A 23,396-nucleotide genomic window follows, 5' to 3' on the forward strand; every position below is an offset into this window, starting at 1 on the left:
ATGGCGAGATCTGCGAACAAAGGTGTGGTCGGTAAACATCCATCGGTTCGATCTGTGTGCGATGTGTCGAGTCAAGCGGATAGGAAGATTTCTGGAACTGAAAAGAAATGCGTTGAGCAATGGCAGCCGCAAGTAGAAACAACTCAGGCGACTAAGACCAGGATAGTTTCTACAACACCCAGTAGTAAAGTTTCCAAAGATCTGCTTGGAGCGAGGGGAGATCCAGAAGAAAAACCAGTTACTTGTGCAGATAAAAGTTGTCAGAAAACCGCAGCAGGCAAAGTGGCTACTCCAGCAAACTTCAGCAAGTTTGAAATCAAGAAAGGATTTCAATCGAAAAGAAACGTGTCTGCTACTGGTAAAATCCAGTGCAAGCGGCTTCCAGAGAAGGAAATCAATGACGATGGAAAGATTTCTGCAGCAGACGAAACTGACAATCTGCATCGAGTTCAAGTTGTAGGAAAAGTTTTCTCTAAAGCTCTTTCTAAAGACGTGTCGCTGCCTCAACTGGAAACAAAGGAAGCTGAAGAAACAGTTGCACCAATAGGCGCGGTGTTTAACGATCTATCGTCGGTCAAACCCGGTCATGCTAAAAAAGGCGTTCCTGCATCTGATACAGTTACGAAGAACATGCTTACATTCCAAGATCCATTGATCACAAGGCTTCTGTGCAGTCAAATGTTGCCACGAGTTGTGGAGTTAGCCAATCAGGTATCCGTGTCAGTTAGACCCGACCAAGCTTGCAAGGGTTTGATACTTACAGGAAGCACAGAAGCTATCGCTAGTCTCAAGATTCGTTTGAAAATCATGGTAGAGCAGCTCAGAATAACTTTAGTGGAGAAATTGGTTGTTCTAGAGGCGACCATGGTTCCTGTTTTATCCGTTGCAAAAGTCCAAAGCGAAATAATCCGGTTGGAGAACGAAAAATGCGTGGAAATTGAATGGTCCGACAAACATGTGCAGCAGTCACTTGATGTGGAGATCGACCTGTATGGAACTCCAGGATGTGGAAAGCTACAGCTTTGCAAAGCGAAACTTACTGAAAAGTCAGCTGACGCTCTCGTGGTACCTATTGAGAAAGACTTGAATTTTTCTAGTGGAGATCCTGGACATATAGAAAACAATGTATTGAGAGACACCAGTTTACATAGGCAACTCCGACAATTTGGCAATCCGGTGGAATACGGTGCAGTCATGCCTCTTTCTTCTGAAAGTTTGAAGTGTCAGAGTGTCATTTTTGTTACCATGCCTGGGGTGTGTTCGCTCGAATATGATCTGACTGCATTCCGTTTGTCTCTTGCCAACGTTCTCTCAGAGGCAGACGCAATGCAACTCCAAACTCTAGCGTTTCCATGGTTTTCTTTCCCGTGTCTGTTCTCAACTGAGGAGGCCGCTTCTACAATGGTTAAAGCGATACTCAATCACGCATACGTTTCCAATCAATCAAGTCTACAATATGTACGAATATTTACTCCTAATGACGTGTATATCACAGTGCTTCGAAACGCACTTCGCGAAGGAAAGAAACTGGCCAAAAGCATGCATGCCGTTGGTACACTTGAAGGCGCAAAATCGTCAGAGACAACTCCGACGGGCATATGGAAGTATCAGGACGATAACGGATTGTTCATGTACTTCGATTCAATTTCAAATGCCGCTTTGGAAAAAAAATTTCTTGATTCTTCCAAACAGGTGGAGATTCGTATTGGACCATACATTTACTCGGTGGACTTCTTGTCCATGATGCAACGCAATAAAAGTACAGGCAGATTAAGAAAGGTTACACGCACCCAGAATCCTCTCCATGCGTCTAACCAGACGATGCCCATAACTTGCCAGTGGGTCTACCGTGGCGGAGATGGTAAGGATCACGCCTACGACCAAGAATCAAACTCCCAGATGGAGACAGCGTGGAAAGAAGGAAAAAGCGATTTGATTGTAAAAATATCAGGGAAGGCTTACGAGATTGATTTCAAATCGTACACCCAGAAAAGCTTCTTGTCAGGCAAGAAGAGGGAAGTAAGGAGAGAGCCCGGAAACGACGAAATATCTCCTCGAAATTTCGTAGGAATGTCAGAAAACGTCAAGTCTAAACACAGAGATCGAGGCGTAGAACAGAGAACTGTGATGGTGAAAATAAGAGGTCAAAGAGAGGACGTGGGAGCTGCTGCTTCAGATTTCTTATCTGTACTCGACAGTTGTGTTGTCTCTAGGAGTTTGCCTATTCCCAGTTCGGCCTACGAAGCGTACCGGCAGGAAATCAACGCAACGGTACTTCGCCTCAACGTTATTCTCAAGGCTCAATCCCGTCAGGGCTCGTCGACAATTGTCCAGCTGGACGGTGTCGACCATTTGGTCAGCGAGGCAGTCCAATGTATTCAGGTTTGTCATGCACTAGCTGTCTTGAGGTGGAACATGCAACATTAAGATTTACTATTGTAATGAATTTATTATATTTTTATATGAATTATGAAAATATATAAATATAAGAAAATGTACAGTTGGTTAAACACATGTCTGATAAAAATATACAGCACTGTATATTAATTAGTATTTTGCATGAAACTATATAAAATATTTGTAAATGATTTTTGGTGTAATTAAACACAAATCTCTGATAAATATATAATACACAAAATTTAGTATTTTGTGTGAATTAATATAAAACTATATGTAAATTTATTTGGCTTCAACGCAAATGACAATTTGATATCATAAAACTGTATGAAAATAATTTATTTGACTTACTAAAACACAAAACACGTCTATATATAAATTATATAACAATTAATATTTTATACGAATTGCTATGAATATATTTTATTAGATGAGATTTTTGTTCAATTAAACCAGAATTAAATTAAATTTTGTATATACCGGTATTTATATATAACAATTACCATTTCATGTAAATTATGAAAACGTGTTTGTGTTGGGCTATAGGAGATGATCATAGCAAGGCAGACGACCGCGAGTGTACTCGTGACCCGGCCTAAGGAATGGGACCCTCAGGATAGCAGCACCAACCTCAAGAAAGTTTCACTTCCGGTAGATTCTCGTGAGTACCAGAAAATAAAACAAATGATGCAGACGACCATGACACGGGTAAGTAAACTGATATTCAGGAGAAATATTAATATTTCTGTTCTAAATTGATTAAAAGTCGCCTAACGTTGTATTGTTTTAGTATGTAGTCTTTTATATTAGATTCAGTTATTATTAGTATTTGTATTAGCTTATTATGTCGTCATCACTCCCTCAGTAGGGTAAGTGGAGTCATTAATATTGTTATAGTGTTGTGCTCAACCAGATCAGTTTGGTTCATGAGGTTTGTTGTAAGCATCGGAGGCAAACCTGTGCCTAGACCATCATGGCTGGCTAGGCAGAAGACACGACTTTACAGAGGATCCGACTGCATGGATCCAAGAAGCACTGTTTTCTGTAAGTGCTGCAGGTTGCGATGACCTGGAATCAATAATGTCCAGCCACCGTGCAATACCTGCGTGCACTGTGGCCAACCCTCCCAACATTATTGGAACAACCAGTGTCCGACACTGCAACGTGCATGCGGCCTACCTCCACCCGCAAGCCGTTGCATGTATTTTGTCAACTTCTTTGCCTGTTTCCTGGCGGTATTTCAACTGATGTCTGTCCGTTCGTCCGTCCGTCCACATGTCTGTCTGTTACTGCTGTGTCTATTTCCACGGTGGGTTTTAATGACAACAGGGGGATTTTGAATTGTGGATTAATATTTCCGAGATATAGCTTCGTTCTTGAAACACCTATGGTCGGGTTTGTGTTCGCATGCGCAGTATACGGTAATCTCGTCATGCACTAGGGTTAGGGTTAGAGTCAGGGATAGGGTAAAGCCTGGTTCACATATGGACGCTGACGCTGACGTTGGCGCTGGAATAGAAATGATTCCTATTCCAGTGTCAGTGTCATGGTCAAGATCAAAGGATGCCGTCTGTGTCAAGGCGGTGTCTTTGATGTTGACGGTCAGCTGAGTGTCAAGGCTTTCACACTGAGCACTTAGCGTAACGTAACGTAACGTAACGTAACGTAAGGCGACTTTAAGTCGTGACTCATCGTATTGATTTTCGCAACGTAACACAAGATGTGACATGGATTCAACTCTCCCGGTTGACGTAAGCAATTATCCGATCATGGAGCAGTGCGTGGGTGTCTCTTCTGAGCATGCGCATTTTACTGCTGTAGGATGGATACTGACGAGCGGCTTATTGACATTGTACGCAAGTACCCGTGTTTGTACGACGTGGTAGGTCATTCTCATTTCATTGAATAGGGCGTGGTATTCCCTAGAGCCTGCCTGCCTTGGAAACTCTCTCTAATCCACATTTTCGTTTCATTTGCTTTACTCCTTTGACTCCGAGAAGTAAGAAGCAGTAAGAGACGAGGTTTCCCCCGCTTAAATGTGACGAAGCGTACGTCATGTACGAGACACCGAGCGTTTGCGAAGATGCTACCTATCTAAATGGCACGTTACGTTACGTTACGTAGATCGCCCTACGTTGATAAAATACGTTACGTTACGTTACGTTACGTGCTCAGTGTGAATCAGCCTTCAGCGTCAATATTGTGAACCAGGCTTTAGGGTCTGGGTCTGGGACCACTTACGGCAATACCGCACCAACTATATGGCAACCACAACTGCATGGTCTGGGGACTAGTGATGGCAGCCACAACCGGTCCTCCGGACCAATTAAGGCGGTGGACCAACTTTAGCGTGACAGTTCTACTGAACTTTGAACCCAATAAACCCCATGCTTCAATTATGTACGAGTATATATTAACTTACTGAATAGCTGAATAGCCCGTTCTCCGCATGGGCAGATTAGATTATTAGTTGTTAGTTATTTAATTTAACGTTGTATGCAAATACAATCACACGTCTCGTCTCGCAACTGTTTGGCAGTACGTATAGTCCCATTGGACGTCGTCACTTCGAAGACGCTGCTGGTGTTGCAGCTCTTTGAAGCGCGTACACGGACAACCAAATGAAAATGTAAAGGGTAAACCGAGTGTCCCGTTCGAGAAATTAGTAGCGAGTTTGGTTGGAAGTCAGGTGGATATTCGGGCAGCAGAAACTTTGAACTCACGTGGCATTTGCTGCCATTGCAGAGAGCAGGGCCTGCAGGCGTACCGAACGTGGCAGGTATTCGACGCGCGTACACGGGCCACCGAAGGTAGGCGTATTTTTGAAGACCCGGATATGGTAAGACGTCCTGCTTCTTCGACGTCAACCTCAATAAACGCTCCGTGCGTACCATCAGGAATGGCCAGTTTATATTTGGTGGATATCTGATGCGCCGTTCCAGAGAAATTTGCGCGCAACTGGAGGCGGATTCGATCCCCAAGAAACTGCGTCGTCCCGAGACAACTCTGGAAGACGACGACAGCTTCACTGTCAATCGGCATGCGTATAGATTCGGCACACGCGAGCCAAATTCAGCGGAGATACGCCTGGCCAAGCATACACACAGACCGACAGAGAGATATTCATAACCTGATTGGCAGTCAGAAATTACAACACGATCTGTCACATAGGTATTTCCCGTCTTTGGCCAAATCATTGTCAAATAACGCCCCTACTCTTAAAGATTCGGCTCGGTTACGGTCAATTCAAGGCAAAGGAGCAGGTGCTTGGCTTGATGCTGATACGACCCAAGTAGGAATCCGGACCGTTCGCGAATGGGCTAGCCCATTCGGGAATTCTTATACGGGCTAACCCATTCGCGAATAGGCAAGCGAAATACGAACACGCGTTAGTTCTAGACATGGCTGATCACCGTCGGGACAGCTTCCGCGAATTTCTGCTGACTTTTTCAGCGAAACAGAACTCGCAATTAATTAGTGAAGAGAAGGCTATGCGAATCCGACGAGTTCTGGCGAGTGGAGATGGAAAGCACGCGCGCGTTGACAGCCCTCGTTTCAGATTTTATGTTCGTAGCAAGGGATTCGCAGTAATCGACCTGCCCGTGCTAGGGATGAAAGAAGTTCTTTGTGTGCCTGCACCAAAGGTCAGATGTGTCTGAATTTCATATGTATAATGTTATGCATGTGCATGTGTCGACTGTGTCTGCCCGCCTGCTAGTCTGTTTGTTTGTGTTTCTGTCAGTTTGAGAGTTGAGCAATGATTGAGTTATGTGTATTGTCTAGTTCAGATCTCTGTCTGTCTGCCTGCCTGTCTGTCTGTCTGGCTATCTGTCTGTCTGTCTGTCTGTCTGTCAATGATATATTGGCAAAATTGAAGTCTACTTAACAATCAGCTAACTTGAAACTAAAAGGTCCAAGCATAAGTGACTAAAATTAGCAAAACTGTCACTTAATCATGGTGATTTATATAGATTATTTGACTTTGACATTCTAGGCCAAGTCCATTAGTTAATTTATGACTGTATGTATGTATGTATGTGTGTGTGTATGTCTGTTTGCCTGTCTGTCAACACATATATTTTAAACATTGAAATCTACATACAACACAACTAAGCAAGTCTACTGTCCCTATCGCACATAACCACTAACAAACTAAACATTGGTTTAGACCGCATTCGCATGTGGGCTAGCTAGCCCATTCGCGAATGGGCCCCTCAGACTTGCCATACCGTTTGCGAATTTTAATATATGTCAAGACTCCACGTGTATGGTAAGAATCTGATATAAACTAGTCGACCAATCTGTAAATTGTTATCATACAGTAGGAGCGATTTGGACATTGGTTTAGACCGCATTCGCAAACGGGCTAGCTAGCCCATTGGCGAATGGGCCCCCCAGACTTGCCATACCGTTTGCGAATTTTATAGCAAGCTGAATTGAACAAAATTACACTCGCTACAAAAAGACACCGGAATTGCATGCACACAAAAATACAATGGATTGTGCACGCACGAATGCACTAGAAATGTGCACACAAAACACACAGGAATCGTGCACAGAAGAACACGCTGGAATTGTGCACGCATGGAGAGCCGTTCATTCTAATAATAACTAAGTGAGCGGGTTCATTCTGGATACTCAAGGTAATCTGTGGCAATCAGTGGACAATGAGACAAGGAAAAGAATCATGGTGTTGTCCTACATGGACTTCAAGAGCTGGATTAAACTTTAATTTATGTTTGTTTATTCTTCTAGGTTTATTCTTCTATGACTACGACTATCTATTTTTACTTGTTATGTGCATGTGTATATCTTTTAGAGCACTGTACCTGTAGCGATATGAACCAAAATATATTATTATTATTGTTATTATTATGTCCACATTAGGTGGATGTTTTTGCTTTCGCAAGAGTGGCGAGGTTGGTAAGAAAAACCAAATTACTTTAAAAAGTTACGCATTATTGATAGTTTTTAAATTTCTTGGTGGTTTTGGAGGAATTGTGAATGTGATTAGATTAATATAGAGTTGGAAAGCAGCGTGACATCATTATTTCTCAAATGGGTTATTAAGATTTCGTATTTTTTTCTAACTGGTTTACAACACAAAATGTCACATCCATATATAGCATTCGAATATATAGATTTCTGTGATAATTTCTCAGTAAACCGTGCGGCTTTGCGTGCGCGTTTCCAGTGTATTTTCGTGCCTATTTTCAGCGTGATCTTGTGTGCACAATTTCAATGTATTTTTGCGTAATTCCATTTTTTACAATGTCAGGGTGCATGGTTTCAGTCTATTTCTTTGTGCGTGCAATTCCAGTGTACGTATACCGCGCACAATTCCAGTGTGTTTTATGTGATAGTTTTTTGTGGGTTATTTGGGTTCACGCAATTTGGGTGGACGCAATTCCAGTGTAACCTTTTGCATGTCTAGACTTGTTTTCGGTGTGTTTTTGTGTGCACGCAATTCCATTGTGCACAACTCCTATGTGCACGCGTTACTAGTGTCTTTTTGTCGCGATCGTATTTTTTCAAATTCCATTTGCCCTAAATTTCAGTAACGGAAAACTGGACTCGTACTGCAGCTGTACGGTAAAAAATTGATCTAGACCCGAAGACGAATATGTAAATCGGTATTAAGCAGTCGGAACTATTTGGACATTGGTTTTGACCGCATTCGCGAACGGGCTAGCCTATTCGCGAACGGTCTGAATTCCTACTCTGTTCACCTCGTATTCTTATACGGGCTAGAGGATTCCCAAATGGTCAGCCCGTATGAGAATTCCCGAATGGGCTAGCCCATTCGCGAACGGTCCGGATTCCTACTTGGGTCGTATCAATGCTATACCCTCCTCATCTGAGTTTGCAATTTAATCCTGCGATTATCGCTTGGCATATACCATGCCTTTCAGTTCTTGGTCCAATTCATGTGATTGTGGAAAGTCTCTTCAATCAGATACGGATGGTTACCACTTTCTAACTTGTAAAACTGGTGGTGGCCCTGTTTACACACACAACTCTATAGTGAGAACATGGATTGCCTGCCTTGGAAGCTTAGACTTACATCATGTAAATGTAGCACAACATCGTTACTGCAATTCAGACAACAGGCCAGACATTGCTGTATTGGACTATCAATCTGGAAAAAGCACTGATTTAGATGTCTCAATGGCACATCCTTGGAGTATTGACATTCTATCCAAGGCTTCTCTGTTAGATGGAGCTGCTGCGCTTCGTAGAGAAGAAATCAAAGCCAAAAAGTACTTACGAGAAATTCTATCGCAAGGTTCCCCACCATCTGCTGTGCCCCTAGTGTTCGAACACTTTGTTCGATGGTGTGAGAAAGCGCTAAAATATCTAGACGATCTCTCACATCTCTCAAGAGATGAAAGTGGCCGAAAGAATCCTGCAAACTTTAAATTACTTTGGAGACGTCGTCTTTCTGTTGAGCTGCAAAGATGTAACAAATACTTCAGTAATGTCAAGGAAAGCCTATAACATCCTAGGTGGTCAAAAGCGCAGTTCGGAACTGGACACCTTTCAGTTTTTGTTCATTAGTTAATAAATAGTCATTGTAAGACCCTGTCAGGGTCAACTGTAGTGTATCGTGTATTAGACTTTTAGTTAAGAGTTGCGTAGGTTGATTTAGCTTGTAATAGTTCCGATTTATGAAAATATATTTCTTCGACAGACAGACAGACAGACAGATAGACAAACAGACAGACAGATAGATTAATTTTGACGTTTTGGTTTTCCACTATTACACATTTCAAAGTATTAGTTGTATTTCATAAGCCATGCATCTAACTAATTATATAACGTTTTAGGTGTATCTGCACTGTGTTGAGCGCATTCAGAACGTCTGGCTGTGGCGCAAGTATGCACAACACTCAACAGCAATGGCGGAGAAAAACAACGGCCACATCAACGAATTAGAGCTCTTTCACGGGACACGAAACACAGACCCTTCCCAAATCTACGACAGCGAAGAGGGATTCGACATGCGATTTAGCCGGGAAGGTCGATGGGGCCAAGGCTCGTACTTCGCCGAGTATGCGAGTTACTCAGACCTTTACAGTTTCACGTGCTCAAACGGCAAGCGGCAAATGTTTCTCGCGAGGGTTCTCACGGGCGATAGTGCAGATACTCCGCCTAATCCGACGTTGAGATTGCCTCCTGAAAAGAAGGGAGAACGAAAGCGGTATGATACTGTGACAGGGATAAGTGGGTCGACACGAATTTATGTGACATTCAACAATGATAAGGCATATCCTTCCTATCTCATTACATATGATAGGGAACCTCCTGCTCCGCAGGGGTTGTTAGGTAGACTGAGGAATGTTTTTGTCAACAACTAGGTGTGCAGGTAGAGACTGAGTGATACTCTAGATGTGTTGGTTCAATAGGGTATATATATATATATATAGTGGCGCTTTGTGCATGCGCTGTTCAATGTCTAGTTTATACAGAGCGAACTATTGATTTAGCACAACTGCGAAATTTTGGAAGTGAAATTTTGAGTGAGGTAATTGGCTGTTTGGGTTTCCGTAGAGACTGTACTAATGCTCTACGCGTGTACACGTGCTTGCGCGCGCGCGCGCACACACACACACACACACACACACACACACACACACACACACACAGTGACACACACACACACACACACACACACACACACAGTGACACACACACACACACACACACACACACACACACACACACACACACACACACACAGTGACACACACACACACACACACGCACGCACGCACACACACACACACACACACACACACGCACACACACACACACACACACCACACACACACACACACACACACACACACACACACACACACACACACACACACACACACACACACACACACAGCATATCACAGTACACTGAGGACAGCTCGAAACCACACCACGTACGCAGCATACATACCCATCGCACAGCTCCACGGTTATCTGGAACTCCAACACCGCGGATGTCATAGCGCATGCGCGAGTGGCAAAATGGAGCACTCGCCGCACGCCCTACGACAACTAGTGGAAGGCCTCCAGACTGACCTACGTTCTTTATCCAGTGAATCCAAAAAGAAATTTCCAGCCGTCAAAGAGGTAACCTTTTTCCTCAACTAGTCGTATCGATGGTGACGTCACGTCTAACTCGTCACAGGCAGCAGAACGGAGCATGATGAACTTGAGAACGCTCATTGTGGGGAAGACACAGATAGTTGAAGGTTTAACATTGCTCGGGTTGGTACACGACTTTTCAGGCAACTGAGTGTTGGTTATGTGTCATCAGCTCTGACTCAGTCTGATGGTGTCCTTCACGCTTTCTTGTTTGGGTGTGAAAGTCGGCAGCCGAAGTTGATACAAATTTCTCTTACTGCTATGCAAAAGCTTATTACTCACAGAGCCATTCCTGAGGTAATGTGTGGCCACTTGGAATGATGGGATTTATTAATTTTATTAAATTAATGATTAATTTATTAGTTGTTAACTTATAAGTTAAATAATTATTGTTATGTTATCTGTTAGTCTTCTATTGGTGATAGAATAAATTTGAGTGACCTGATTAATTAATTTTATTAATTGATTTTATTGTAGTTAGGGGTCATCCATAATCGTCGACGTTTACTCAAGCGTTAGACTCGACCCAGTCTCTCTCCGCCCTCGTCGTTTCCCAGATTGTTGTCTGCGGCGAGGAATGACAATCCGGGGAATGACGAGGGCGGAGAGAGACTAGGTTGAACAACAATTTGGAGAATGACGACGGCGGAGAGAGACTGGGTCGAGTCTACTCAAGCGTATGTACAAAGCTTACTCTTTCTGCATACCCTGCCTCATTCCCTAAGCCTACATAAAGAATTTGTTGGTCATGTGAAGCTATTTCTAATGTACCATTCTATACTATAATGCGCCAACCCACGCTTCCGTCTGTCTGGATGTCTGGATGGATGTCTGTAATGTGCTGATTGACACCACACCGGTCTTGGATCATTGCAAAATGTGGCGGCCCGGTCGAGTTTGGCTGTTGGAGACGAATGGTCGAGTCGGATTGCGCCTAGACGTCTTCCGATGGCCAGAAATGAGATGCATCGGAGTTTGTTTGTTCAATTAATTAACCGAGTATGCGGATGTGACGTGCAGTCGCCATGCAGCCACTGTACGCAATCCTCTGTATAGTGCAAAAGCAATAGGACGTGTGTATTGTACGTTCTAACGTGTGCTGCAGCTGAGTAGAACATAGAAAACTTGCCAAATAAGTGTAAACATGCAAAGATAGATTGCAACCGCCAATAGGGCGGGGTAGTACTAGTGGTATATATATTACAATAATTTAATAATTAGAAGCCCCTTTGAAGATTGATATGCACATTTCGTCGTGCTGGCCAGTGGTCTTCCATTGTCATTGCACTTTCTGCATAGCTTCCTCGCGAGAAAAAATGGGAAGGCAAAGACAAAAGTGTTCACAAACTCCTGGTACCTGTTTGCCCGTGTTTTATAAAAAATGAGGTCTCTTAGACAGGTTTGACTGTCTGTTACAGGGCCGTAGGAGCCGGTCCATGACTGGACCACTTTTTCTAGAGTAAACCTTCACCAGAGGCCTATTTCAGGGCTGTACAGAAACCGGTCCTGTAGGTCTGGTTCTAATTGGTCGAACCATCTTTCAAAAACTGTACTCCTGACAGTCGACGATTGCCTGAATGTTCCTGTTGAAAATATAGGTGATTAAATAACTAATATGTTTATAGTTAAAAGTAAACTAGAGCATCTTGGCTTAATTAATTGTTATTTAGGCTGCCCTGAGGCCATTGCGGAGCCATGCACGTATTAGAGTAATTGTTGCTAAGCGAGAGTTATTATTCAAGAACCCGTTGTGCAATACATTAGTTAATATTTATCAGTAATAAGTAGGTTTTTTTGTGTGCTATCCTTGGACCACGCCCTGTTAGCGCACGTTAGGCCGGACAACTTTTGAAATGCTTCGTACGGACCTGTGTTAGTACCTACCGTAGAGTACCTACTGTCCCAAGCCATGTGCATGTCACACACTGTGCGATGAACACTTAGCATGAAGTATAGTCTACTTGTCATACACTTGCCATGGGTAGTTACAAATGTAGATACAACACGTGTGCACGTAAAATGCAATATCCTGACTTCAGTATCACTTCCTATCCACTTCTGGACCAAAAGAAATCATCGGCGTTTTATGCTTCGCTCCAAAAGCATACAACTTCTCTTATCGTTCTCCCCCTAGCGTACGCTTAGTAAGCTTGAGTAAATGTCGACAATTATGGATGACCCCTTAATATTTATTGTTATCATATTCGCTCGTAATACCGCCCATACCGAAATAACGCACTTGCCCGTATATATGCCCATGTGCGACAGGTCAGAACTTGCAACCCCCAAAAACCGTCCATGCCCAACTATATGTCCATGCCCAAGTATTAGCTCAGGATACGCATGCGCAGACAAAACAAACTGGAGTCCTCAGAACACATTCGTCTTCGTGTGTATAGTGTTTAGTTTCTGCATGTATGCTGATGCTGTATGGATACCAGTACCTTTGATCTTGCAACTGGATAATTGTAAGCATTTGTGGTATTTCTGTTTTTTAAGTATTTAGATTATGACTGGCCAAACAATAGCATTTTGCGACCATGTATATACCTAGGACCAAAAAACACCCATGCCCTAGTATATGCCCAGAAAAAAGTGTTTCTTTTCTATACACCCAGGGCATTATTACGGGCGAATACGGTATATTATCTGTTAGTCATCTATTTGTGATATAGATTATATATAATAAATTTGAGTGACCTGATTAGTTAATTTTATTAATCAATTTTGTTGTAGTTGATAATTACTGTTATACGTCTATTTGTCATCGATTGATAATATAATCAATTTGAGTGTCACATGATTAATCAATTAATTTAATTAGCTTATTACTTTTATTTTGTCAATAATTATTATTTTAAGTACTAGTCGTCCATTGGTAAATATAGCAATCAACTTGATTGATACGATATATATTAATTAGTTATCACTTAATTTTATTTTTTGAATAATTATTGTTATATCTATTAGTCGTCCATTGGCAATATAATCAATTCTCTTTGGGGATTGATGGAGAGTCGACTGGAGGAGCTAAAGATACTGCAGACAATTATGGTCTTGGTCAGTTGTTTACAATGTGTTCACGGAGAGATGTTAGCCAAGGTGTCTTACAACAAACGATTTCTTTATATATTTTCTCCGTTAGTTGTAACGTGTGCTTTTAGGCCTTTGTTATCTGTCTTCGCTTGCACACTAGTCGTGATCCTATCATTAGCAACACGGCGTCGGCATCTGTGAGGCAACTTGTTTGCATAGTGTTTGAACGTGTTGCGGTGGTAAAGCCGGGAGGTAGCTAACTCTCGATGTGTATTTGATTTTACCAAATTCTATGTATGCCGTAATCATGTAGATGGAGTCAGAGAATGTGTGTCTCCGACAAAGCGTCTCCATAAGAAGTCACCTAGAAATCTTGATGCGTGGACTCTGGATGCTTACTTGCTCTTTCAGGTAGTCACACGTTTGTTTTGTGTCTTCGTGTATGGGCAATGCTTCTTTAGGATCTTTGTCATTTAATGAATGGTGATAATGCGGTCTATTTGGTTGGGTTGAGTGAGATTGATCGGTCACTCGGTTTGGAGTTGCTCGAAACTGTTCTCACAAATTATGCAGACGTTTTCTTACAGGTGAGAGAATTAAAGTTAATTAATTATGGAACATAATTAGTATTGACTCGATGGCATACAGTGTATTGACTTATGTTGTTTGTTGTAGCACCCAGAATTTAGTTTTCTGCTTAAAGAGCGTATTTGTCCTCTTGTTATAAAATTGTTCTCACCGAGTATCAAGCACCAGTCATCTGGGACTCTTGGGACTGTGTTGATGGAGAAGCCAAGTTTTTCTATTTCTCTCCACCTACTTAGGATTGTGTCTGTACTGATCAAGGAATTCTTTACGTTACTGGTGTGTGTGTGTGTGTGTGTGTGTGTGTGTGTGTGTGTGTGTGTGTGTGTGTGTGTGTGTGTGTGTGTGTGTGTGTGTGTGTGTGCGTGTGTGTGTGTGTGTGCGTGCGTGCGTGCATGTGTGTGTGTGTGTGTGTGTGTGTGTGTGTGTGTGTGTGTGTGTGTGTGTGTGTGTGAGTGTGTGTGTGCATGCGTGCATGTGTGTGTGTGTGTGTGTGTGCGTGTGTGTGTGTGTGTGTGTGTGTGTGTGTGTGTGTGTGTGTGTGTGTGTGTGTGTGTGTGTGTGTGTGTGTGTGTGTGTGTGTGTGTGTGTGTGTGTGTGTGTGTGTGTGTGTGTGTGTGTGTCTATCTATTTTCTTATGCTCTGATTTCTTACTAGATCACCGAATGTGAAATCTTCTTGTCTCTTTTGGTAAAATTCTTGGACAGCGATAAGCCATTCTGGCAACGAACAATGGCAATTGAAGTACTACAAAGTCTCTGTTCCCGCCCAATTCTTTTCAGGTATGGTAGTACAAAATGATGACAACGTGTGTATACGCTTATACGAATTATGTCTCATTCATTTTCCAGTTCTTTTTGTCAATATTATGACATGCAAGAGCATTCAACGAAAATCTTTCGGGACATTATCATGACTATGGGGTCTTTCCTTCAGTCACTCTTTGCCGGTCCGTCGCCTTCTAGTCCAACGTCAGCAGCAACCTCCAGTGTCTCTAGCACTTCGTCGACTATGTCTGTGGGCTCTACTGGTGCTGGTAGTGGTACAACGAGTATACCAAGTGGGGCAGCCTTATTTAGTCCAACTCACAGTTCGAGACGTGGTTTTATAAGCGGTAGTCATTTCATTTCGAGTTCCGACTTGCTTGCCTCTCGGACGCTCAAGCCTGTCATGTATAGCGATGTTTGCTGTTTTTTCTGTTGTGATGTTTATGGTTTCTTTGTAGATTACATATGCTGGACAAGACAGAGCCGCCCGTAGTGCAGGATTCGTATGCGCTCGCTGTTGCTGTGACAGGCATACAGGCTGTTACTGGAAGTATCATTTCTTTAGTATGTAGCCAGCCTACGACAACTGCAGCTAAAAGTCCAGCAGGTAAAGTTGTTGTTGCTGCTGTTGTTTGTTGTCATCATTATTGTTTTAATTGTTTGTTGGTATTTTGTTATCATTGTTGTTTTGTTTGTTTGTTTTATTGTTGTCGTCATCATCGTTGTTGTTTTTCTTTGTTTTATTGTTGTTGGTTGGTTGGTTTTATTGTTGTTATTATTGTCATTGTTGTTTTTGTTTGTTGTTTTGTGTTACTTTTGTTGTTGTCATCAGTGTTGTTTGTTGTTTGCTTTTGTTGATTTCATTGTTGCTATCATCCTTGTTGTTGGTTTTGTTGTTTGTTGGTTTTGTTGTTGTTGTTGTCATGTTGTGTTGCTATGCCCCTCCATGATGGCCAAGTGGGGTCTTTACTCCATCTGGGCGCCCACCAACTCGGCAGGTGAGGCCAGCAGGGTACATGTTTCTGTGTAGTCCACACGGCGATCAGTGACTAGCTAATTTGATATAGATTGCAGGCATTACGGTGACCACGAACACCGGGACAGCATACCTAGTGGATATCAATGACCACCAGGAAAGCACTGAATGTCATCGTCAATGGACAGTGTAACTTTATTTTTGTTTGTTTTGTTGTTATTGTTATTGTTGTCATCAATGTTGTTTTTATTTGTTGGTTGGTTTGTTGTTATTGTCATCGTGGTTGTGGTTTTTATTTGTGTTCGTTGGTTTTGTTGCTATTGTTGTTGTTAGTGTTTTTGTTTATTGTTTGTTGGTTTTGTTGTTATTGTTGTTGTTGTCATTCTTGTTATGTTTTGCTGTTTTCAATGTTGTTAGTTGCTTCTGTTGTTGTTGTTGTTGTTGTTGTTGTTGTTGTTGTTATGCTTGGACAAAGGATTAAAAAATAATGTTTTGCTGGTAGGTACAGAGGAGGAAATCATTCGACCACCAGATGGTGTCTTGATTGAGATGGTCAATTCCTCTTGGTGTGGAGTTTTGGCTGCACTCTCTCTACTTCTTGATGCTTCGTAGGCTCAAACACTCCACATTACCGTAACATATTCAATCATTTCTCTCTACGTTCATTGATAGATGCGATGAACAAGCTACTGAAGATGTTCTCAAGACGCTCTGTTCTTTCTTACACATCAGTGGCGCTCTAGAACTTGCGACACCTCGGGATGCATTTATCACAACGTTGTGCAAGGCGTGTTTGCCACCGCATTATGCTCTCGCTGCCACGCTGGATAATGCTTATATGAGTCCGAGGAGTAAGGGCGGCACGCCGGTCTCGGTTTCAACGAATGTGGTAACAACCGCGGCTGCTGCTCATTTGTCTCAGAAGAATCTCCAGTGCATGCGTAGTCTTCTTGGAGTCGTGCAATGTCATGGTGGCGTGTTAGGATCGGCGTGGTATCTCGTCCTTAGCACGTTGCAGCATCTTGTCGACATACTGAACTTGAAACCGACGTCGAGTGGTAGCTTTAATGCCGCAGGTGTGTCTGACTCGGGCATGTCTAAGGTAAGGTGTGTCAATGGTTGAAGTCACTTATCTGCTAGCGGATCTGTTACTTAGGTGCCTGTGCCCAGTACTTTTGTAGACTTGTCTATAGTAGCATCAGTGTTGTCAAGACTGTTTGAACCATCTCGGTAAGCTAAGTGTTTTCTTTTTATTTATATTTTATATTTTTTATTAGTTTTCTTTAGTTTTATTTTTTATTAGTTTTCTTTAGTTTATTTTTAATTTTTATAAGGTTTTTTATTTTCAATTTAAAAATTTTATTTTCTATTTTGTTTTTTATTTTTTTATTTACTTATTTCTATTTTATGATTTAGTTATTTATTCTTTATTTGTTTTCTTTTTTATATATTTATTTTTATGTTCTATTTTTGTTTTTATTTTTAATTTACTTATTTACTTATTTTATTATTACTTTTTATTGTTTTTTATTTTCTATTTATTTACTTTTTATTTTCTATTTTTTGTTTTGTATTTTTCTATTTTTGTTTCTTATTTTTTATTTACTTATTTTGTTATTTTTTATTGTTTTTATTTTTTATTTATTTATTTTCTATTTTTTGTTTTTCATTTTTACTTATTTATTTTTCATTTTATGTATTTATTTATTTTTCTTCTTATTTATTCTTTTTTATTTATTTTTTAATTTTTATATTTTTTATTATTTATTTATTTTAATTTTAATTTTTTTTGTTCTTATTCTTTATTTATTTTTAAAATATTTTTAAGCATTAAAATATTTTCTTAGTTGCTGCCTCGATTGTTACATTTCTCTGTTTTCTATTAGGTTTCTTAGTGAATCGGCTCTTTTGACTTCGCTGGATGCGCTTTGTCGTATTTCAAATGAGACTTTAGATAGTATAGGAGCTTCAAAGGTACCAGAAAACTGCTCGTTCGATTCAAGGATGTAAAGAGTGTGACAACTCTATCTGTTAGGAACCGTCTCTGTTTGCACCAGCGAAGCTGTTGGAAGTCGGATTGAGTAATATGTCTCGATTTGAGCTCGTCTGGGATATCATCGAGTCGCATTTTCTCAAAGTAAAGTGTGCGAGCAACACGTCTAAGTAATGTCACATGACTGTTACTGCCTCTAGTTGTGCCAACATTCGAATGGTGCTCTGAGAGATTTTGCATCCGAGTGTCTTACTTCGCTAGTACGTAGTGGATTGAATTACAAAAACAAGGAGGATGGTACAGTAAGTCGTACTTGCACGTTTCAAAGATATTCGAACGTTTAATTGATCAATAAAATTGTGTGGTAGAGACTCGATGAACAGGTTATGTTGCAGACATTACAAAAGATGTCGAGAACGGACAACCTTGACGTTCGGCACCAGCAGTTAGAATGTGTATTTCAGGTTTGTGTATGTTGAAGTCGACGAGTGTAAGTGTTGACGACGTTATTGCTAAAGGTTTTGCACTCGAATGGCCAAGAATTTGTAAAAGGCTGGTCGATTTTGTTCGACATACTGATGCAGGGCGCTCAACTGAAAGAGTTTGTGATGATGACACATGCACGCATACGCACACAGTGACGCACACACACACACACACACACACACACACACACACACACACACACACATGCACACACACAGTGACACACACACACACACACACACACACACACACACACACACACACACACACACACACACACACACATACACACACACACACACACATCGTATTTTGTGTAAAGAGCCTTGGCATGTGTGTACAGCGAGGCGCCTGTTCGGGTAGCATTTCAAGCGCTGCAGCTCGTTGTAACCGACTTTATGTCTCTCCTACCGTGCAGCTGTCTGCCTCTCTGTATCCAGACGGTTGCACGTTTTGGGACACAACAGGTTGAGGTCAACATCAGTCTGACGGCCATTGGTTTGCTGGTATTACATTATGTATTGTGTTTATTATTGATTTTGTTACTTGAGTCTGTATGTTGTAGTGGAGTGTTTCGGATTTTTTGGAGCAAAACAGAGATGCCATTGATGCTGATGCGGACAGCCCAGTGGACGCTGATCCAAACTGGACGGGCAATCATTTGTCCCCGTTTGAGCGACTTTGGCTCTGCTTGTTTGGGCAACTTGCTATGTTGTGTGTCGACGATCGGCCACCGGTTCGCAAGAGTGCGTGTCAGACTCTATTCCAGACGATCAACACATATGGTCACGTTCTAACTCAACAGGCATGGGAACCAGTCGTTTGGAAGGTAAGCGTGGCATTGTTTAGTATTGTGTTTGCACGATATGCTAGACTGGATACCATGTTCTCGTGCCTTGCGCACGCTTTACCACATGGAAACTCGCATGCCAGGCGACGTACGCTAGCAGCTAAACCAAACACATGTTCGTGCATTGCGTTTTCATGCAGTAAAGCTTGTGGGGAAGGGTTTGAGTCTAAGGACGTGCTTATAGGTGCTATTTCCCATGTTGAAAGAGGTCCAGGCTCGATCAGGGAGTGCTGCTGATACTAAACTCCAGACGAACGAAGGCGGTAGCACTCGTATTTTGATTCACCATTCTCGAGACACGGAACAAAAGCAGTGGGCCGAAACTCAGAAGATGGCTTTAGCCGGTGTAGCTCGTGTGTTCCAAGAAAGACGCGCTATGCTTTGTAATCTAGACGGATTTGTTCGTGCATGGACGTGTCTATTAGACGTCATCTACAACTGTGCGTTGTATCCCATACCGGAGGTCTCTCTTGCTGCACTAATGAGCTTCCAAGTTGTCGTTCACGATGAGAACTTCGTGTATCGAAATCGTGAGTCGTGGAGGCACGCATGGCAAACATGGCTGGCGATCGGTCGGCAGTGCTTGCAGGAAGGGGACAATCGCACTCAAATGTATCTGAAAGAGTTGGTCAAGGTATTCCGGTCGATGTACTGCAGTCTGGTGGACTTTAGTGGGGATGATCTACATGCTCTGGCTGTCGTGTTGCGAGCTATTCTTTCTTGTCCAATTGATCGTGACTCAAGCATCTTCCTAACGATGTCATCTAGGACTCCAGTACCGAGTCCACTTCAGAGGGCGTGCCTCGAGGCCATCGAAGATATCTACGTCAGTGATTTTAGTGGAGACTCTCTCGTATTGTCGAAACAAGGTCAAGAGCTCGCTCCACGAATCATCGTTATTTTGCTTGAATTTTCACTATTTGCTTCTCGACCGGGAAAGAGGAAAGACGTAGGAGTTTTAGCAGCCGATGAGTTGAACTGCACCGTGGCATTTGGAGAACGCGCCATGCGTATGGCATGCACTCTGTATTTAGAAACGAAAAAAGATGCTGCTGTTATTGAATCGTTTGTCTTGGACAGAATACTCAAAGTGGGAGATGTTTGCATCGTGTGCATCGATATATTGCGTTTACTGAAGTTGTGTGTTTCAGTGCGTGCATGTCCCATTGAAGCTGAAGTACGAGTGTCCTGTGCAGACGACGTGGCAGCAGGCTGTGGACGTGTTACTGCAAGTCGTGAAGTCTAGTCTCGACGTTGTTTCTCAACCCGAGTTGAAAGGTAAGCTGTTGATGTCGAACGTAAGGAACGATCTAGATGTCACTGGCTGATGTGTTGTAGAGGCGTTTCTTGGCATGTGGAATGAGTTAGGTGGGATGTTAGAGGATTTTCTCTTCAGTCCAAAGTATTACATACTTCGATACAATTGTGTACTTTGGTCATGTGACTCATTTTGTGTGTAGTCTTCCGAAGACTGCCTTACCTGTTGAACAGCGACTGGCTCATGAAGAGCTGGATATCAAGGTTTGTGTTTATTTGATACTCAGAAGTGTCTGACAAATTCAGAAAGTTTGCTTGTCATCAAGCAACCCATTGTTAATATTTCATTGCTTGCTTGAACTGTGAGTATATGCAGTATTTGCTGTATGTTTCACTGTGTGTAGATGTGATACATCTATGTCTTTGATACATACTGTACGTACATACATACATACAATACGTACACACACACACACACACACACACACACACACACACACACACACACACACACACACACACACACACACCACAGTCAATCTTGTTTTGTATTTCAAAGATCATAAGGCCCAAGGTCAAGAGAATGCCAAAAACAATTACAGCATTTTGTTGCTAAGACAAATTGTAGGAATACCTAAAACTGAATTTCACAATTACAATAGCATGCCGCTTCAGCAATTTGGATAAAGTTTTGACTTTGTGGACTTGCATGTTGTTTTTCTTTTAAATGTTTTATCTTGAATTATCTTTTTTGATGTGAAGTTTAGTGCAACTGACATTCCTGTGGGTGGTAGTTTTTGTTTCTGCCAGTACATTGTCTGTTGTACTGTAATGTGTGTTACGTAAGTGATGTTGTTTACTGATCTAGACATACACATACACTTACTATTCTTCTATAGTTTGACTACTTTGATTGATTATAACAATATTTGTTTGCTACTAAAAGTGGTTATTGAACATAGTATAGTACAACCCCCAGGTATTCGCCACCAAGCAAGTGTGCTAAGGTCATGTGACAGGTAAACCTAAACCACTTTGCTAAACCTACTTTGAAGCAGGTTTAAGTACGCGGTTTACGTTTAGAATAACTGGTTTAGTGCAGGTGGAAACAGGTCAATTCTTAAACCACTTGTTAAACCGGTTTAGGCGCTAGTGGAAACGTGCCCCAATTATTTGGACATTTCGGTAATCTGGACAAATTTATTTCCGCCCAAAAAGCACCTGTGTTAGATGTGTTTCCTGTGTGACATCGTTTCAACATTGAAACCTTTGAACCTACTCCAAATTGGAACCATAGAGGAGTTTCTACAAATGTGTAAACATGTTGAGTTGTTGTTGACGTAGTATTGCAATATATTAAGTAATTGAATATTTGTTCATTATGTACTTGACTGTCAATGTATGACTGAGCCTCAAGTAAGTCACCACACCATCATTTCATTTATCTGGACTTTCGATTATCCAGACAATTTGGCTTCCACTGAAAAGTTTGGATAATCGAGGTTGTACTGTAGCTGCACATGCCAAGACACGGGACTTTGCCATTCTGTGGTTGCAGATTACTTTACCCTAGTTTATCATATTACTTTGTTTTATCACGTTACTTTATTTGTTCTTTGTGCAACCGAATTTTGATAATATTTTGTGGTCATGGGCAATGTTACTATGGATTTGTTGGACACTGATTTATCAATTACATTATGGTGTATAACACGGTTACCATAGGTTGTCGAGATGCTGCGCACTGATATTTTGACACGACCTCAATGTCTTCCGCCGAATTTTAAGAACAAAGTGATGGAGCTGTTGCATCGAGGATCTGAACATAGCGCCGAGGAGGAATATGAAGGTACACGTCATATGGAGTAGCAATAATGTTGGTTGATTGAAACGTGTGTATGTATCAGTTGGACGACCGGGATCTGTTCTTGTCAGAGAGAGCTTTGCGAAGAGCTGTTTTGAAACGTTACTTCATGTCTCTTTTCTAACTTCGGATTCCAATGCTTCAAAAGGTTTGACCAGCAAATGGTGTGTGTGTGTGTGTGTGTGTGTGTGCACACGCGTGTGTGGGTGGGTGCCTGCGTTTATCTCTGTTTGTCTGTGTCTGTCTGTGTACCTCTGTCTGTGTCTGTCTGTGTGCCTTTGTCTGTGTCTGTGTCTGTCTGTGTGTTATCAAAAAGAGTTAGTCTAAGATGGTCACTTGTTACAGACGGTGGTGTGTCCGAGCTGGCAATCACTACACTTCTAAGCCGATGTCAAGATGTTCTCAAAAAGTACGTTTCTGAAGAGAGACTAGCCGGACGGCGACCACTTCCGAGGTTATCATGACGTTTTACACAATTACTCGCCTGTTGACATGTACATTATGTTTTACATCAAAACAGAAGTCAAATGAGTGAGGTCGCCTTTGTCTTGAAAGCTTCCGGTACCGTTTTGGAGTCTCTGAAGAAAGCTCATCAGGCGAACGCTGGCTCGGGTATGGATTTAGTTTCGTTCGTCAAGCGAGTGGATTTCATTGTATTTTTGGTTTAGTGACTGTTGATGTGTGGAAGCAAGTCATTGAGGTGTACCCGTGTCTGGTTGACTGTGTCACGTGTGTTGCTGCGGACGTGAAGCCGGCTCTGAAAGACGCGTTGCGACAGTTTCAGCAGCTGTTGTCGCCTCCAGCTGCTTTTGACGTATTGTGACTGTAAGATATTTTGTAACTATTAACTATTGAATAATGTATTGTATATGGCAAATCGTGTTGGCCGAATTGTTCTTGGTTCGTTTTCGGTTCCGTAACGCTAGAAATTTAGCTCACGTACTCGGCGCTGTTGGTCACGTGAGTTGGCTAGGCACGTGACAACTGCTGATGGTGACATGAGGTTGCTGAGGTACGACTACTATTCTACTGTAGGTAAATGC

The 23,396-nt window shown here is 41.9% G+C and overlaps 2 protein-coding genes across 2 annotated transcripts; both read left to right on the plus strand.

Annotated features, from left to right (window-relative positions):
• On the plus strand, window positions 1-9,941 carry LOC134197722 (uncharacterized). Its single transcript, XM_062667070.1, has 3 exons — window positions 1-2,382; window positions 2,944-3,105; window positions 9,225-9,941. Exons 1-3 carry the CDS (start codon window positions 1-3, stop codon window positions 9,753-9,755), a joined length of 3,075 nt encoding a protein of 1,024 aa, XP_062523054.1. The 3' UTR covers window positions 9,756-9,941.
• A 478-nt stretch (window positions 9,942-10,419) lies between these two features.
• LOC134197038 (protein MON2 homolog) lies at window positions 10,420-23,230 on the plus strand. Its single transcript, XM_062666276.1, has 30 exons — window positions 10,420-10,524; window positions 10,583-10,646; window positions 10,712-10,836; window positions 13,510-13,641; window positions 13,704-13,827; window positions 13,889-13,986; window positions 14,037-14,162; window positions 14,251-14,439; window positions 14,818-14,942; window positions 15,012-15,332; window positions 15,386-15,534; window positions 16,406-16,511; window positions 16,576-17,005; window positions 17,060-17,133; window positions 17,790-17,877; window positions 17,939-18,040; window positions 18,097-18,198; window positions 18,265-18,360; window positions 18,415-18,497; window positions 18,726-18,888; window positions 18,948-19,211; window positions 19,417-20,322; window positions 20,384-20,510; window positions 20,571-20,634; window positions 20,693-20,753; window positions 22,215-22,338; window positions 22,397-22,501; window positions 22,699-22,807; window positions 22,874-22,965; window positions 23,022-23,230. Exons 1-30 carry the CDS (start codon window positions 10,420-10,422, stop codon window positions 23,174-23,176), a joined length of 4,809 nt encoding a protein of 1,602 aa, XP_062522260.1. The 3' UTR covers window positions 23,177-23,230.
• The last annotated feature ends 166 nt before the right edge of the window (window positions 23,231-23,396 follow it).

This window comes from Corticium candelabrum, chromosome 22, assembly GCF_963422355.1.
Source record: "Corticium candelabrum chromosome 22, ooCorCand1.1, whole genome shotgun sequence".
Lineage (NCBI taxonomy): Eukaryota > Metazoa > Porifera > Homoscleromorpha > Homosclerophorida > Plakinidae > Corticium > Corticium candelabrum.